Source organism: Stegostoma tigrinum, chromosome 1, assembly GCF_030684315.1.
Source record: "Stegostoma tigrinum isolate sSteTig4 chromosome 1, sSteTig4.hap1, whole genome shotgun sequence".
In the NCBI taxonomy this organism is placed as follows: Eukaryota; Metazoa; Chordata; class Chondrichthyes; order Orectolobiformes; family Stegostomatidae; genus Stegostoma; species Stegostoma tigrinum.
The window spans coordinates 170,050,056-170,069,363 of record NC_081354.1 but is presented as its reverse complement, the minus strand read 5'-3'; the positions used below and the strand labels follow the sequence as shown (position 1 = coordinate 170,069,363).

Here is a 19,308-nt window from a genome sequence, read left to right as displayed (position 1 = left end):
ACAAAAGCTGACGTCTCGGGCCTAGACCCTTCATCAGAAATGGGGGAGGGGGAGAGGGTTCTGAAATAAATAGGGAGAGGGGGGAGACAGATCAAAGATGGATAGAGGAGAAAAGAGGTGGAGAGGAGACGGACAAGTTAAAGAGGCAGGGATGGAGCCAGTAGAGGTGAGTGTAGGTGGGGAGGTAGGGAGGGGATAACTCAATCTGAGAGGACAGACAGGTCAAGGGGACAGGGTGAGGTTAGCAGGCAGGAATTGGGGGTGCGGCTTGAGATGAGAGGAGTGGATAGGTGAGAGGGAGAACAGGTTAGGGAGGCGGGGATGAACTGCGCTGGTTTTGGGATGCAGTGAGGGGAGGGGAGATTTTGAAGCTTGTGAAATCCACATTGATACCATCGGGCTGCAGGGTTCCCAAGTGGAATATGAGTTGCTGTTCCTCCACCCTTCGGGTGGCATCGTTTTGGCACTGCAGGAAGCCCAGGATGGACATGTCATCTAAGGAATGGGAGGGGTAGTTGAAATGGTTCACGACTGGGAGGTGCAGTGGTTGGTGCTTAGGTGTTGTGCGAAGCGGTCCCCAAGCCTCTGCTTGATTTCTCTGATGTAGAGGAGGCCACAACGGGTTCAGCGGATGCAGTATACTGCATTAGCAGATGCTTGATGTGGAAAGTATTCTTGGCGCCTGGGCTGGGGGTGAGGGAGGAGGTATGGGGTCAAGTGTAGCACTTCCTGCGATTGCAGCGGAAAGTGTCGGGTGTGGTGGAGTTGGAGGGGAATGTGGAGTGGACAAGGGAGTCTCGGAGAGAGTGGTCCCTCCAGAAAGCAGACAAGGGTGGGGAGGGAAAAATGTCTTTGGTAGTGGGGTCGGATTACAGATGGCGGAAGTGTCGGAGGATGATGCGTTGGATCCAGAGGTTGGTGGGGTGGTACGTGAGGATGAGGGGTTTCTCTTTTGGCGGTTATTACGGGGACGGGGTGTGAGGGATGATTCGCGGGAAATGCGGGAGACACGGCCGAGGCCGTTCTCAACCACTGCGGGAGGGATGTTACGGCCCTTGAAAAATGAAGATATCTGAGGTGTGCGGGAGTGGAATGCCTCATCCTGGGAGCTGATGCGCCGGCGGCAAAGGAATTGGGAATAGGGGATGGAATTTTTGCAGGAAGGTGGGTGGGAGGAGGTGTATTCTAGGTAGCTGTGGGAGTTGGTGGGCTTGAAATGGATATCGGTTTCTAGGTGGTTACCTGAGATGGAGACAGAGAGGTCCAGGAAGGTGAGGGATGTGTCGGAGATAGTCCAGGTGAACTTGAGGTTGGGGTGGAAGGTGTTGGTGAACTGGATGAAATGTTTGAGGCAACGCCGATACAGTCATCAGTGAAATGGAGGAAGAGGTGGGGTTTAGGGCCAGTGTAGGTGCGGAAGAGGGACTGTTCCACGTGACCTACAAAGAGGCAGACATAGCTATCTTCTATCTATCTTCGATCTGTCTCCCCCTCTCTCCCTATTTATTTCAGAGCCCTCTTCCCCCTCCCCCTTTTCTGATGAAGGGTCTAGGCCTGAAACGTCAGCTTTTGTGCTCCTAAGATGCTGCTTAGCCTATGTTCATCCAGCTCCACGCTTTGTTTTCTCGGATTCTCCAGCATCTGCAGTTCCCACTATCTCTGATTCATTTTTAAGTGTACCTGGTGCTGCTCCAGGCAGGCCTCCTACACTTTCCATTGAACAAGGGTTGATCCGCTGGTTTGATGGTAATTGTTGAGTGGGAGATATGTCCAGGCCATGAACTGGCAGATTATATTAGAGTATGATTCTGTTCCTGCTGGTGTCCCAGTGCCTTGTGAATGTACAGCCTTCAGTTGCTAGATCTGTTTGAAGGCTGTCCCATTTAGCATGGTGATAATCCCATACAACACAATGTAAGGTGTTATCAATGTGAAGATGGGACTTTGCCGGCCAGTTATATTTGCTCCTCTTGTTGGTTCCCTCATCATCTGCTGCAGACCCAGTCTAGCAGCAATGTCCTTTTGGACTTGACCAACTTAATCAAATGTGATGCTCCTGAGCTACTCTTGATGGTGGACATTAAAATCCCTCACCCAGAGTGCATTCTGCACCCTTGTCATCCTCAGTGTTTCCTGTAAGTGGTGTTCAACATGGAGGAGTACTGATTCATCAGATGAGAGAGGATGGTATGTGGTAATCAGTAAGCGGTTTCCTTGCTCATGTTTGATCTGATGCTAAGAGACTTCATGGGGTCTAGAGTCAATGTTGAGCGCATCCAGGGCAACTCTTACAAATGTATACCACTGTACTGCCACCTCTGCTGGATCTCTCCTTTTGATGGGCGTGGACATACCCAGGGATGGTGATAGTGTTTTCGGGGACATTGTATTATTCACAGAATCATACCTTACAGGCAATGGCAGGCTGATGCTTGATTGATCTGAAAGACACCTCTTCAAGTTTTGATACTAGTTCCCGGATATTCATGAGGAAAACTTTGCAGAGTTGACAGGGCTGATTTTTCCCATTGTCATTTCCAGGCCCATGGCCCATCCAATCTAATTTCTTGCTTCAGATTTTGTAGAGATTATTACAACTAAATAGCTCTCCAGGCCATTTCTGAGGGCAGTTAAGAGCCTGTAAGACATAGAAGCAGAAGTACGTAGATCAGCTTATCAAATCCTGCACCACCATTCACTGAGATTATAATGGATCTGAAATCCATTGCCTGCATTTTCCTTCGATTTCCTTACTGAATAAAAAATCTTTCTATCTTAGCTTTGAATGTACCTAATGACCCAGCCCTCTACGGTCAAGAATTCTGCAGAATCACAACCCTCTGAGAGAAGAAATTCGTCATCTCGGATTTAAGTATGTGATCCCTTATTCTTACATTATGCCCCCTAGTTCGATACTCTCCCACAGGGAAAATAACCTTACCACACCCAGCCCGTCAAGCTTTCCAAGAATCTAATGTATTTCAATAAAGTCTCCTCTCATTCTTCTACATTTCAACCTGTACAGATCAAACCTGCTCAACCTGTCATAAGACAGGCCTCCATACCTGGTATCAGCCTCATAAACCCAGCCTACCCAGCACCAGTATATCTTTACTTAGGCAAGGAATCTAAAACTGTTCACAGTTTAGGGGGAGGTGTTGACCTAGTGGTGTTATTGCTGGACTGTTAATCCAGAGACCCAGATAATATTCTGGAGACCTGGGTTTGAATCCCACCATGGCAGAAGGTGGAATTTGAATTCAGTGAGTATCTAGAATTAAGAATCTAGTGATGACCATTGCTGATTGTCAGGAAAAACCCAAGTGGTTTACTAATGTCCTTTAGGGAAGCAAACTGCCGTTCTTATTTGGTCTGGCCTACACTTGGCTGCAGACTGACAACAATGTGGTTCACTCTTAACTGCCCACTGAGCAATTAGGGATGGGCAATAAATGCTGGCCTAAGCAATAAATGCTGGCCTAGCCAATGACACCCATGTACTTTGAACAAATAAAATAAAACTTTACTCGTCTGTAACCCTTTGCAGAATTCTTGTGTCATCCTCACTACTTCCCACCTATTTTTGTATTGTTCATGCTGATAACTACTTTCAGTGCCATAGGTTCTTATTAAAAAACCTAATATGTGGCACCTTATCAAATGCCTTCTGAAAATCCAAATATATTATATCCACTGTTTTCCCCTTTATCTATCTTGCTTGTTACCTCCTAAACGAAATCTAGTAAATGTCAGTCATGATTTTCTTTTCATGAAACAGTGCTGACTAGATCATATTGTACATTTCTAAATGCTCTGCTATTAGAATCCTTTATAATGGACTGTTAACATTTTTGCAATAACAGGTATTGCGCTAACTGGCTTATAGTTAGTTACCTGTTTTTCTTTGTCTCCTTTTTTAAAAATAAAGGTGTTACATAACAGTTTTCCAATCTTTTGGGACTTTTCCAGAATCTAAGGATTCTTGGAAGATTGCTTCCAATGCACCCACTATTAGCTACTTCCTTTAATATCCTAGGATAGAGAGTAGGGTGCCTCCCATCAGGTCCAGGTTACTCATTGTTCTTTAATCCCATTAGTTTCCTCAATGCTTTTTTCTTTCATGATGTTCATTATATTTGTTTCATCTCTTCCTTTTACCCCTTGAATAATCAGTAATTTTGGGATACTTTAGTGTCTTCTTCTATGAAGACTGATAGAAAGTATTTGTATAACTCCTCTACCAGTTCCAGGTACCCCAATATTATTTCCCCAGGCTTAATTTTCCAAGGGGCCTATGTTCATTTTGGCCTCTCTAAGCCTTATTAAAATAGGCTCCTGCTGACCATTTTGTTACCAGTTGCAAGTTTACCCTCAAAGTTTGTTTTCACTCTTTTGTTTTCATTAACTTCCGTTAGTTTTCAAAACTTTCCCAATCTTTTGGTTTGCCACTAATCTTTGCCAACTGGTATTTTTTTTCAATCTAATGTTATACGTAACTTCCCTAGTTAACTATGGTTGGCTTATCCCTTCCTGGAATCCTTCTTCCTCAGTGGAATATGTTTTTGCTGTGAGCCGTGAACTATTTTCTGAAAGGACTACTGTTGATCCTCAGCTGTTTTTGCTGTTAAATTCAGTCCACGCCAGCCAGCTGTGGTCTCATTACTTTGTTATTTAAGTTTAGCACAGTTCTTTCTGACCCGAGTTCCTCCGTATCAAACTAAATGCTAAATTCAACTAAGTCATGATCACTGTTGCTGCTGTTTTTGACATAGTTTATGAAGCCTCTTTAGAATTAGAATTAGATTTTATTGTTATGTACACATCACTAGATCCAAAATTGCCTGATTCCCGGTTGGGCCCACAATATATTTTTCCAGGACATTGTCCCAAATAAATTCTGTGAGTTCTTCCCCATGGCCTCCTGTCCCAGTCTGATTCTACACAAAGATTAGAGTTACCTATGATTAATGTACTACCTTTGTTGTGTGTCTTTATTATCTCCTGATTTATTCACTGTTCCACCGTATACTGTCAAGGAACCTATAGACTACTCATGGTCAGATCTTTTTGTTCTTTTTATTTCTTATCTTCACCCTTGTGGATTTTAGATCTTCCAATTCAAGATCATTTCTTACTATTTTATTTATATTTTATACCAACAATGCTACAACGCACATCCTTTCCTTGCTGCCTAACTGTTCGAAAAATCATTTATCCCTGAATATTTCATTCCCAGCTTTAATCTCATTGTAATCATGTCTGTAATGGTGAAAAGTTCACTCTCATTAACCTGTATTTGTGTGGTTAATTATTCTGCTCTAAATGTTCCATGCATTTAAGTAAATTGCCATCAATTTTGCCTTCTTACATATTTTCTTATCAACCTGTTCAAAGATGTTACTGCACACCTCTGAAGCAGATGGGATTGAATCCATGTCTCCTTACTACGAGGGTGGAGACACTAGTACTGCACCACAAGAGCTCCATAATTTTGGTTTTTGCCCAATATTTCCCGTCTTGACCCTATTTAATGTTTTGTTTTAATGTTTGTATCCTCTATCCTTTCCCGTACCACTCTGGGTGTCATTACCCAAATAGCTGCCCTACAGTTCTGCCATATCCTGTTGCTTTGTGAGCTATTGCTTTTTGCATTCCCCCTCTTCCAAACCCTCTCTGCTTCTAACTAGGTTAAAACTCTCTCTACAGCTCTAACTATTTGATTTCCCAGGATATTTAACAGTTCAAATGAAACCTATCTCAGCTGTCTTCTACTCCAATCTCCTTAGGGGTTTTTGGGGCTACTGTGTTCCAGGCAGTGGAGTGCATTCTATTCCGTTCCTGACTTGTATTTAGTTGTTAGTGGACTGGCTTTGAAAAGTCAAGAGATGAGTTACTAACTGCAGAATTCCCAGCTTCTGACTTACACTTGTAGTATATGCATGGTCAGGTAGCAATTCAATTTCTAGTCAATGATAACCTTTAAGATGTTGATAGCAGGGCATTTAAAATGGTAATGCCATTGGGTAGTAGTTAAATTTTGTCTTATTGGAGACAATCATTTTCTGGCACTTATATGACACAAGTGTTATTTGCCACTTATTAAAAGAAACCTTAATGTACAAGTCCTGCTTCATGTGGATATGGCATATTTCAAGACCTGAGATGTTTTAGTGAGACTACAGCTGCGTGCTGTGTGCAGTTCTGGCCACCACTTATTGAAAAGATGTGATTGCACCAATGGGGATGCGGAGGAGATTCATAAAATCCCTACAGTACAGAAATAGGCCATTCGGCCCATCTTGTCTGCACTGACCCTCCAAAGAGCACCACACCCAGAGCCAATCCTCCACCCTATTTCCATAATCCCACATTTATCATGGCTAATCCACCTAATCTGTAAATCCCTGGATATTGAAGGACAAATTAACATGGCCAGTATACCTAACCTGCACATCTTTGGATTGTGGGTGGAAACTGGAGCACCCGATGGATTCTTACACAGACACGAGAGAACAGTGCCAAGAACACTGAGAGGGGACCTGATTGAGGTGTAAAAGAATGAGGTGTATAGACATGGTGAATATAAAGGACCTGTTCCCCTTAGCTGAAAGCTAATAAACAAGGGAGCATAATTTTACGGTGGAAGACTGGAGGTTTAGAGGGGATTTAAGGTAAAGCTTTTACAGCCAGAGTCTGGTGGAAATCTGGAATGCAGTACCTGTGAGGATAGTTGAGATGGGAAATCTCACAACATTCAAAAGTACTTGGATGAGCACTTGAAGTGTCATAACATTCAAGGCAATGGGCCTACTGTTGGAAAGTGGGATTAGTGTAGGTTTAGAGTAGTTTTTTTCAGAGTTGGTTGACTAAAGGTTCTCGACTGATTCTAATTCTGGAATGGTTTTGAATATTGTACAGTCAACTGCGAGCATCCCCACTTCTGATTTTATAGATATTTCCCAATCAACCTGTTCAGAAATATAGCTACACATCTCTGGAGCTAGTGGGTCTTGAACCCAGGCCTCCTGACCCAGAGGTAGAAATACTACTGCAGCACAAGAGGGCCCACTTCTGACTTTAGAATGGAGGGAAGGTCATTAATGAAGCAGGTGAAGATTATTGGGCCTCAGACATTACCCAGAGGAACTCCTGCAATGATGTACTGGGACTAAAATGAATGGCCTTCACCAGTTGTTACATCCCGGGGAGGCAATGACACAATGGTATTATCACCAGACTGTTAATCTGGAGACCAAGATAATATTCTGGATTCGAATCCCGCCATGGCAGATGGTGGAATTTGAATTCAATAAATATCTGGGATTAAGAATCTAGTGATGACCATGAATCTGCTGCAATCTATTGGAAAAACCCATGTGGTAAACTATAGTTACTAAATCTCATTCCCATTTTCAAATGCTGCTGACGCTCTGGTCTAGTGCCCTTTAGGGAAAGAAACTGCCATGCTTAGATGTGACTCCAGACCCACAGCAATGGGGTTAACGCTCAACTTCCCTCTGGGCAATTATGGATGGGCAATAAATGCTGCCTAAAAGAAAGTGACACCCTTGTCCTGTAAATGAATTGAAAGACAGTAATATTTAAATTGTGTTGAGCTCCAACCAATCAGATTGCAGATAACAAAGTGTGAGGCTGGATGAACACAGCAGGCCAAGCAGCATCTCAGGAGCACAAAAGCTGACGTTTCGGGCCTAGACCCTTCATCAGAGAGGGGGATGGGGAGAGGGTTCTGGAATAAATAGGGAGAGAGGGGGAGGCGGACCGAAGATGGAGAGAAAAGATAGGTGGGGAGGTAGGGAGGGGATAAGTCAGTCCAGGGAAGACGGACAGGTCACGGAGGTGGGATGAGGTTAGTAGGTAGGAAATGGAGGTGCAGCTTGAGGTGGGAGGAAGGGATGGGTGAGAGGAAGAACAGGTTTAGGGAGGCAGAGACAGGCTGGGCTGGTTTTGGGATGCAGTGGGGGGAGGGGAAGAGCTGGTTGTGTGATGCAGTGGGGGAAGGGGAGATTTTGAAGCTGGTGAAGGCCACATTGATACCATTGGGCTGCAGGGTTCCACCCCACCAACCTCCGGATACAATGCATCATCCTCCAACACTTCCGCCATCTACAATCCGACCCCACCACCCAAGACATTTTTCCATCCCCACCCTTGTCTGCCTTCTGGAGAGACCATTCTCTCCGTGGCTCCCTTGTTCACTCCACAGTTCCCTCCAACCCCACCACACCCAGCACCTTCCCCTGCAACCGCAGGAAGTACTACACTTGCCCCCACACCTCCTCCCTCACCCCCATTCCAGGCCCCAAGATGACTTTCCATATTAAGCAGAGGTTCACCTGCACATCTGCCAATGTGGTATACTGTACCCATTATACCCGGTGTGGCCTCCTCTACATTGGGGAAACCAAGCGGAGGCTTGGGGACCGCTTTGCAGAACACCTCCATTTGGTTCGCAATAAACAACTGCACCTCCCAGTCACGAACCATTTTAACTCCCCCTCCCATTCTTCAGATGACATGTCCATCATGGGCCTCCTGCAGTGCCACAATGATGCCACCCGAAGGTTGCAGGAACAGCAACTCATATTCTGCTTGGGAACCCTGCAGCCCAATGGTATGAATGTGGACTTCACCAGCTTCAAAATCTCCCCTTCCCCCACTGCATCACACAACCAGCCCAGCCTGTCTCTGCCTCCCTAACCTGTTCTTCCTCTCACCCATCCCTTCCTCCCACCTCAAGCCACACCTCCATTTCCTACCTACTAACCTCATCCCACCTCCTTGACCTGTCCGTCTTCCCTGGACTGACCTATCCCCTCCCTACCTCCCCACCTATACTCTCCTCTCCACCTATCTTCTTTTCCCTCCGTCTTCGGTCCGCCTCCCCCTCTCTCCCTATTTATTCCAGAACCCTCTCCCCATCCCCCTCTTTGATGAAGGGTCTAGGCCCGAAACATCAGCTTTTGTGCTCCTGAGATGCTTCTTGGCCTGCTGTGTTCATCCAGGTCCACGTTTTGTTATCTTGGATCCTCCAGCGTCTGCAGTTCCCATTATCACTGATACAATCAGATTGCAGACTTTGGCTGGCTAGTCAGGCAATCTAACATGGGTCCTGATGGGCTCAGAAGTGCCACTTGATAGTCTTACTATTCAATATAACATATGCATTCCCCACATGCAATAAGCCACCACTTATATATAAGACAAATAGTTCTTCTTGCTAACACTGACCAACAAATTATCTTTGAAAACAGATAATTAGGGGATAAGGCAGGAACAGGATACTGATTGTGGATGATCAGCCATGATCATAATGAATGGTGGTGCTGGCTCGAAGGGCCGAATGGCCTACTGCAGCACCTATTGTCTATTGTCTACTAGACAGGCCCTTATAGGTACATAGAACATTACAGCACAGTACAGGCCCTTCGGCCCTCGATGTTGTGCCGACCTGTCATACCGATCTCAAGCCCATCTAACCTACAGTGTTCCATGTACGTCCATATGCTTGTCCAATGACGACTTAAATGTACCTAAAGTTGGTGAATCTACTACCGTTGCAGGCAAAGCGTTCCATTCCCTTACTACTCTCTGAGTAAAGAAACTACCTCTGACATCTGTCCTATATCTTTCACCCCTCAATTTAAAGCTATGCCCCCTCATGCTCGCCGTCACCATCCTAGGAAAAAGGCTCTCCCTATCCACCCTATCTAACCCTTTGATTGTTTTATATGTTTCAATTAAGTCACCTCTCAACCTTCTTCTCTCTAATGAAAACAGCCTCAAGCCCCTCAGTCTTTCCTTGTAAGACCTTCCCTCCATACCAGGCAACATCCTAGTAAATCTCCTCTGCACCCTTTCCAAAGCTTCCACATCCTTCTGATAATGCGGTGACCAGAACTGTACACGGTACTCCAAGTGCGGCTGCACCAGAGTTTTGTACAGCTTCACCATAACCTCTTGGTTCCGGAACTCGATCCCTCTATTAATAAAAGCTAAAACACTGTATGCCTTCTTAACAGCCCTGTCAACCTGGGTGGCAACTTTCAATGATCTGTATACATGGACACCGAGATCTCTCTGCTCATCTACACTACTAAGAATCTTACCATTAGCCCAGTACTTTGCCTTTTGGTTACTCCTACCAAAGTGCATCACCTCACACATAATAGAAAGAACGCCTAATGGCAACACTAAAACCTGATCACTCAGAGCCCAATACAGCAATAATCTTTATTTTTGTTGGAGAATACGAGAGGTGCTGAAAATGATTAAAATGGAGAAGACGGCATGAAGCTCCAGAACAGAGGGATTATGGAATCCTCATCCATGAATCACAAGAGGCCAGCATCCAAGTTAAGGTTTAATAGGAAAGGCAAATGGATTGTCGGCCTTTATACCTCATTCTCCTGAAATAAAGTGGTGGATGTGATAAATGTGGACTTCTGTAAGACGAGGTTCCTCATGGTAGATTGTTTAATAAGATTAAACCACATGGAATACAGGGAGAACTAACCATTTGGATATAGAACTGCCTCAAAGATGGAAGACAGAGGGTGATGGTGGAGGGTTGCTTTTCAGACTGGAGGCCTGTGACCGGTGGTGTGCTGCAAGGATTGGTGCTACATTTGCTTTTCGTCATTTATATAAATGATGTGGATGTGAACATACATAAGAGGTATGGTTAGTAAATTTAGATGTGAACATAAGAGGTATGGTTAGTAAATTTTCAGGTGACACCAAAATTAAAGGTATATTGAATAGCAAAGAAGTTTACCGCAGAGTACAATGGAATCTTGAACACTTGGGCCATTGGGCTGAAGAGTGGCAAATAGAGTTTAATTTAGATAAATGCGAGGTGCTGCATTTTGGAAAGGCAAATTAGGGCAGGACTTACACACTTAATGGTAAGCTCTTCGGAAGTGTTGCTGAACAGAGAGATCTTGGGGTGCAGGTTCATAGTTCCTTGAAAATGGAGTTGTAGGCACACAGGATAGTGAAGAAGGCATTTGGAATGCTTGCCTTTATTGGTCATTGCATTGAGTGTAGGAGTTGGGAGACCGTGTTGCAGCTGTACATGGCATTGGTTTGTACTTTTGGAATACCGTGTGGAATTCTGGTCTCCCTGTTATAGGAAGGATGTTGTGAAACGTCAAAGGGTTGAGAAAAAATTTACAAGGATGTTGGAGAGTTTGAGCTATAGGGAGAGGCTGAATAGGCTGGGGCTATTTTTTTCTTGAGAGTCAGAGGCTGACGGCTGACCTTATAGAGATTAATAAATTCATGAGGGGCATGGATAGGATAAATAGACAAGGCCTTTTCCCTGGGGTGAGGAGTCCAAAACTAGAGGGCATAGGTTTAAGGTGAGAGAGCAAAGACACAAAAGGCACCTCAGGGGCAACTTTTTCACACAGAGGGTGGTGCATGTGTGGAATGAGCTGCCAGAGTAAGTGGCGGGTCTGGTTCACTTGCAACATTTAAAAGGCATCTGAATTGTTATATGAATAACAAGGGTTTCGAGGGATATGTGGCAAATTCTGGCACATGGAACTAGATTAATTTTAGATATCTCATCAGCATGAATGAGTTGGGCCACAGGGCCTGTTTCTGTACTGTATAGCTCTATAACCCTATAAAAGTAGGGAAGTTTTGCTAAAAATATAAGGCACTCGTCAAACTGGTATACTGTGAACAGTTTTGAGCCCCTTATCTGAGGAAATATTTACTAACATTGGAAGCAGTCCAGAGAAGGCTCACTAGGCTGGTATGGGGTGTGAAGGGACTGTCTTCTGAGGAGAGATTATATTGAAAAATGAGAGATGACCTTATTCTGAGGGAACTTGACGGGGTAAATGTGGAAAGGTTGTTTTCCCTTCTGCAAATGTCTAGGACCAGAGGCCATAATGTCAGAACAGGGAGGTGTTTATTCTCTGAGGGTTGTAAATCCGTGGAATTCTTTTACCACAGAGGTTTGTTGAGGCTAGGTCACTAGTAAATTTAGGGCTGAGGTGACGCATTTCAATCAGTGAGAGAATCAAGGTTTGTGGAAAATGCAGGAAAGTGAAGTTGAAGATTATCAGATCAGACATGATCTAATTGAATGGCAGACCAGAATGACTGGGCTGGATGGCGTACTTCTGTTCCATTGTCTCATGGTCTTCTTGGTACTCCAGAACACTTGAGTATATTTAAGGCAGAGATCAATAGGTCTCTGAATACTAAGAGAATTGGGTGGAAAGCTGAAGTTGAGGTAAGTTAATCAGCCATGACCTCACGTATTTTACAAAAATAATTGAAAGAACAGTTCTGAGAAAGGGTCACTGGACCCGAAACATTTACTATGATTTCTGTCCACAGCTGCTGCCGGACCTGTTGAGTTTTTCCAGCAATTTCAGTATTTGTTTCTAGTGTTTATTGTGGTTTGTGTTTGTGGTATAGCATGTACTGCCTGAAAGAGCTTTGAAAGATTTAATTATGGTTTCAAAATTTAGGTTTTATTGCCACATGTACTCGTGAGCACAATATAGTAAATGGCAGAACTCTTAAGAGTACTGATAGGCAGAGGGATCAGCGTGTACAGGTACACAGTTCACTGAAAGTGGCAATGCAGGTGGAGAAAGTAGTCAACCAGGCATGTGGCATACTTGTCTTATCAGCCAGGGTATTGAGTTTAAAAATTGGCAGGTAATGTTGCAGCTTTATAGAGCCTTAGTTAGGCGCATTTGGAATATCATATTCAATTTTGGTTGCCACACTACCAGAAGGATCTGGTGGCTTTGGAGAGGGTACAGAAAAGATTTACCAGGATGTTACCTGGTACGGAAGTCATTAGGTATGGGGAGAGGTTGGAGAAACTTGGGTTGCTCTCTCACTGGAGAGGTTGAGGGGTGACCTCAGAGGGGTCAACAAGATTATGGTGGGCATGGACAGACTGGAACATCAGAAGCTTTTTCCCAGGTTGGAAGAGTCAGATACTAGGGAGCATAGGTTTAAGGTACGAGGGGCAAGGTTTAAACGGTACAAGGCAAGTTTTTTACACAGAGGGTAGTGGATGCCTGGAATGTGCTGCTGGGGAAGGTGGTGGAAGCAGATATGATAGTGACTTTTAAAGGGCGTGAATAGGATGTGAATAGAGGGATACTGTTCCCAGACGGGTAGGGGGTTTTAGTTGTGATGAGCAGCACGTCCGTGCAGGCTTGGTGGGCCAAAGGTCCTGTTCCTATGCTGTAATTTTCTTTGTTCTTCTTTGAAACACTTACAAAGTTGCCATTGAATCATAGAATCCCTAGTGTGGAAACAGGACATTCAGCCCAACAAGCCCACACTGCCCCTCTGAAGAGCATCCCACCCAGACCCCTACATTTCCCATGTCTAACCCACCTAACCTAAACAGCCCTGGGCACTATGGGCAATTTAGCATCGCCAATTCACTTACCCTGAAAGAAACCGGAGCACCCGGAGAAAACCCATGCAGACACGGGGACAATGTGCAAACTCCACGCAGACAGTTGCACGAGACTGGAATCGAACCTGGGTCCCTGGCGCTATGAGGCAGCAGTGTTAACTACTGAGACACCGTGCTGCCCATCTTAGATACAGAGGTGTCTAGGTGAAAAAACCTAGGCGTCAATTCAAAAAATAAAGAATTAAGGTTAAAATTTCAGTATTACAGTCTTTCTAAACCAAAGAAAGAGAAGGAAAACATAAATAAAAGCTGACGGAGCAGACAGTTCTGTGCTGGGCCTCACCTCGAGGCCAGAAGTCTACAGGAGATATTTAGAGATTTGATAGAGATTTTCAAAATCATGAAATGTCAAGACAGATTACATAAGGAGAATTCTTTAAGATCAAAAATGTACTACCTGAGAGTTTTGTTGAGCCAAATTTATTTAAAGTTTGCAGCTGTAATGTTCTGTGTTCTATGTAAAGGAATTGGATCATCACCTGAAAAGGAAAAGGTTGCTAGGCTGCAGGAGTGATTCCAACAGAGTTGCTTTTCCACAGACTCTCACTGATATAACTGAAAGAACTCCTTTTCTGCTGTAACCTTTCTATGATTTATTAAATTCTTTGGATACAAAGAAATGCTTTATTTCCAACATACGCCACTATAAGGTTGTTTCATATTTATTCCTAGGGATATCGACAGAAAGACTCCTACATAGCCAGCCAAGGACCTCTTCAGCATACAATAGAAGATTTCTGGAGAATGATTTGGGAGTGGAAATCTTGTTCTATTGTTATGTTAACAGAATTGGAAGAAAGAGGTCAGGTATGTTGAGTAGATCTTTCTGCCAAATACTTTGATGCATTTCTGATGAGACGTACCTAGGTCAAGACAGAACACTGAAAAGTTTTAAGTATTTGTCCAATCAGATGATGTTTCTAATATGGAGCTTTCTGAAGGAAATGATTTAACTCTACGGCCATTCTGTTAGCAGTTGGGAACATGTTTTAAATATTTTTTCTGTTTATTTCTTCACATAGCCAAGATTGCAAGCAGAAACTCAGCTTCTCCAATTCAGAAGGCTGTATTGTTTGCAGACAGTTGTAACAACCCATTGCAGTCATTGTTGGTTCTGGCTCAATATGTAGTTTCCAACTGTACACAGAAGCCAGGAGGTTTGGTTAAATGGAATGCATGGTTTCTGATTTTCTTTCATGTTTTGATGATTCGCTCTATATCTCTACAGGAGAAATGTGCACAGTATTGGCCATCTGAAGGATCTGTCTCTTATGGTGATATTACTATTGAAATAAAAAAAGAAGAGGAATGTGAAAGTTACACAGTGCGTGATCTCCTAGTGACTAACACAAGGGTAAGCCATAATATTAGAGATAATGGGAACTGCAGATGCTGGAGAATTCCAAGATAATAAAATGTGAGGCTGGATGAACACAGCAGGCCAAGCAGCATCTCAGGAGCACAAAAGCTGACGTTTCGGGCCTAGACCCTTCATCAGAGAGCCATAATATTGTGTGGTTTTATATTGTCAGTTTTCGGACATTTAAAAATAAAGCAACTCATGCCACCAGGCAATGGGACAGAAGTTATTACAAATCCAGTCTAACAGGTTCAAATATGGTGTTTGGAACAGATTGGAAAGAGAAAAGTATAAGGATGAACATATCTGATGATCCCTCCACAGCCATCCTTCCCCTGGTCAAGAAAAGAAATTGTGCCAGTTCTGAAAATAAAACTATTGTTTCCAGACCCATGCTGAGAAAATATGTAAAATTACATGTTTAAAGTCCTTTTTGTCTGAAGGTTGTTAACGTAGATTGATGAGTTTTATCCCACTTTTGTAGAGAGTACAGATTCTCTCCTGTTTAAAAGCTCTCTGTCTCTGTTCAGATTTATCATAGAATTGTTGAGTTGGTCTGAAATCATTTTCATCCAAGAAGAATGGCTATAAATTTTGATAGATTGTTGCAAGTGAAAACTATGTCTGGTGCTTCACTGTGGAATATGAATAGGTCCTCAAACCTGTTTTGCCATTTAATTTGGAAATAGCTGGAACTCAACTTGATGAGAGTCTGGAGGAGCAACAGTTGATTGTTTACCCCCTTTCCACCTTCATATGCAGCAAGAACTGGACAGCATCAAGTCTTATTCTGTTAAGTGGCAAGTGGAATTCATGTCATACAAATACCAGGCAATGCTCATCTCCAACAAAAGAGAATTAAACCACCCCCTCAAAATTCAGTGGCATAACCATCTTCACTGTCAGTATCTTGGAATCGTCGTTGACCAGAAGCTGAACCAGTCTAAACGCAAGCTGGAAGAACAACACCTCATTTTCCGCTTGTGGACTCTGCAGCCTTCCAGACTGAATAGCGAGTTCAGTAATTTTAGGGCCTAAACTTTCCCATGGCCTAGCCTCCTACCCCATATAGCAGGCCTTGTTATCACATAGCCTGCCATTAGACACTATCTATTATTAGTCATTAACAGTCCCCATTGACAACTGTTCACCCTTGTTATCAAATCCTTTCGCTGCCCAACTGTTCTTCTCTCTCTTGAGGCTCTATCCTTTCGTTTTCTCCCTACCCCATCCCCCTTCCTGTTTTCTGTATATAAACTGATGTTTTCCCAGCTACCATCAGTTCTGAGGAAGGCCACTGGACCTGAAACATTAACTCTGATTTTTTTTCTTCACAGATGCTACCAGACTGCTGAGTTTTTCCAGCAACTTCTGTTTCTGTTCCTAGCCAAATAAATATGTGGCTATAGGAACGAGTCAATGGCTGGGAATTCTGCGCCAGATAATTCAGCTCCCAAAGACTGTCCAACATTACAAGGCACAAGTCAGGAGTGTGATGGAATTATTGTTACTTGCATGGCTCAGTACAGCTCCAACAATACTTGCAAAACTCAACATCAGCCAAGACACAGCAACTTGCTGGAGTGGCAATCTCCCTTTGGCATTCATTCCCTCCTCCACCAACACATTAGTCACAGCAGTATACACCGTCTGGCAGTTGCAAATGCGGGAACTCACCAAGGCTGTTTAAACAGAATTTTTATAACCCATAGTCTCCATAATCTGGAAGGACAAGGTCAGTCATAGAAGCACCACAACCCACAATTTCCCTTCCATGCTACATATCATCCTTACTTGGAACTGTTCCTTCACTGTCATGTTTCAATACTGGAACACCCTTCCTAACAGCTGGCCTAGACAGTGACACTCTCATCTCCTAAAGAATTAATTTTAAAAAGACCTCATGAAGCTTTGTTTCACAGTAGCAACATTTCCCTACTTAATTCCTCTTGTGATAACCTCCAACACTCCATCTTCGTCATTTGCTGTACCTATATCCTAATTCAATGATTCCTATACAAGGAATCCTAGATCTCTCTGTACCACAGAGTTCTGCAATTTGTCTCCACTTGCATAGCATTCTGCTTTTCTTTTCTTTCTGCAAAAATGAATAAGTTCATATTTTCCTATAACTTCAACTCTCAATTTTTTTGCTCACTCGCTTAATCAGTTCGCACTTTACCTTCCTACTTATCTTTGTATTGTCAACAAATTTATCTATCATGCAGTTTTCTTTTTGTCCACATAATTGATACAGATTGTTAATAGTTGAGGCTTCTAGCATTGGTGCCTTTGGCATTCCACTTTCTACAGCTTGCCAACTAGAAAATTACCTAGTATTCTTTGTTCTCCCTGTTAGCTAACTAATCCTCTTTCCAAGCTAATATATTAACTTGCAACTGTCTGAATTCTTATTTTATGCAGTGATCTTTGATGTGGTACCTACACTACTGCTGCAGATTTTCCTTTATCCACATTGCTTGACACTTCCACAGTAAACCTCTAATTTTTTGATTTTTGTTTCAATTCCATTCACTCGGCCTGATTGCATTATGAATTTCTGAATGTCCAGCTATTGTTTGCTTATTAATAAACTCTGTCTGTTTCCCAATGACAGATGTTAGGCCAACTGACCATTGCTTATTGTCTCCTACTTTTCTTGAAGAGTAATGTTACATTTCCAAGATCGTATGTGCCCTTTTAATTTGTCTTGCCATCTTCTAAGATCTATGTGCATATAAACCCCCACGTCACTGTATCTGTGTGTACTTTATTGAATTATATGCTGTTAAAGCTGCATTGCCTGCTGCACCCTATTCTTCCTGCCAAAATACATCAATCACCTCATGTTTTGTTGTATTAATTTCCACCTCCACTTGTCTGCCCATTCTGCTAGCCTATCTATGACCTCAGGCAGGCCCATCCTCATTATCAGCCTGTTATGTCAAGACTCCTGGGCGAGGTTCCCCTAGTTGTGATTCCAGGCAGGACACCACAAATTGTCAAGTTGCCAGTAAAAGTGGGATGAACCAGCTCCCTTTCTTTATTCATCCACTGTAGTATTCCAGCCTGTGACCTGCTCTTCGAGCTACATTCGTGCAGTTCAGTTTCCAGTCAGTGGTGATTGCCAAGATGTTGATAGTGGGGGATTCAGCAATGGTAATTCCTTTTAGTGTAAGGGGCATGGTTAGATTCTCTCTTGTAGGAAATGATAATTGCATAACACTTCTGTGCACGCATCACTTATCACACATCAGCCCATGCCTGGATCTTGCCCATGTCTGTCTATAAATGGACAGAGACTGATTCAGTATCTAAGGAGCTACAAATGGTGCTGAATATTACATAATGATTTGCGGACACTCCCACTACTGCTGCCCTTATGATAGAGTGTAAGTTATTGATGAAGCAGCTGACTGTAGTTAGGCCTAGAGCCACTACCCTGAGGAACTCCTGCAAAGATATCCTTGAACTGAACTGACTCCAACTTCAGCAACAACTATCTGCCTTTGTGCATAGGTATGACTTCAAATCCTTTGACTCCTTGTTAATCTTAAGTAATTATGTTTAACTATGTAAATTGTACCGGTTGCTATCTTGTAAGAAATTGCCTCTTGGCCTATAAGTATCACTGATAACTATATAGACCTTAGACTTAGCATAGAAAAATGGAATTAAGGACCCTTCTTGTGCATCTTGTCCCTACCTTTGAGACAGGAGACCTGGGTTCAAGTCCTGCCCGCTCTGGCGGTATATAATAATATCTCTGAAAAGGTTGATAATTAGTAGGGGGGCTTTTGTGGCACAGTGTTGATATCCCTAACTCTGAGCCAGGAGGCCTAGTTCAAGTCCTACCTGCTTTAGAGGTGTTTATAACATCTCTGAAGAGGTTGATTTAAAAAAAACCTCTGAAAGGAAAGAGGATTAATGGCTCTTGTGGTGCTATGGTAATGTTCTTACTTCTGGACCAGGAGGGCCCAGGTTCAAATTCCACCTGCTCCAGAGGTGTGTCATAATACATTTGAGCAGGTTGTTTAAAAGTATCTACAAAAGAAATTGATGGTTAGATCATAACAGAGTGTTAGAATCCCTGCCTCCGAATCAGGAGGCCTTAATTCACGTCCTTCCTACACCATACATGTGTCATAACATACCTGAACATACCTGAACAGGTTGAGTAAAATTATAAAGATGCTATTTTGGGCTCTTGTGGCCTGGGTACAAGTCACACTTGCTCCAGAGGTGTGTGTTATAAAACAGTTTATCTTTTTTTTTAAAAAAAGGCCAAAGATTTGGACGTCAACTTGAATAGGGCAAAAATCCACAAACAGCAATCTAGTAATGGTTAAATAATTCTGCTGTGGCGTAGTGGTGGAAATGTGGGGGTTGAAATGCTGCAGGTTTGATTTCAACTTGTCTCATGTCAGTTCAATTCCAACCCTCAGTGTTGTCTGTTTAAGAG

At 43.2% G+C, this 19,308-nt stretch overlaps 1 protein-coding gene across 6 annotated transcripts in view; it reads left to right on the top strand.

Annotated features, from left to right (window-relative positions):
* Positions 1-19,308, top strand: part of ptpra (protein tyrosine phosphatase receptor type A) — a 323,613-nt gene that overhangs the window by 293,211 nt on the left and 11,094 nt on the right. For all 6 annotated transcript variants that reach the window (XM_048534484.2, XM_048534448.2, XM_048534458.2 and 3 more), the window contains 2 exons: positions 14,159-14,293; positions 14,715-14,840. In XM_048534484.2, coding sequence (XP_048390441.1) covers positions 14,159-14,293; positions 14,715-14,840 — 261 coding nt within the window. The remainder of the gene's footprint in view (positions 1-14,158; positions 14,294-14,714; positions 14,841-19,308) is intronic.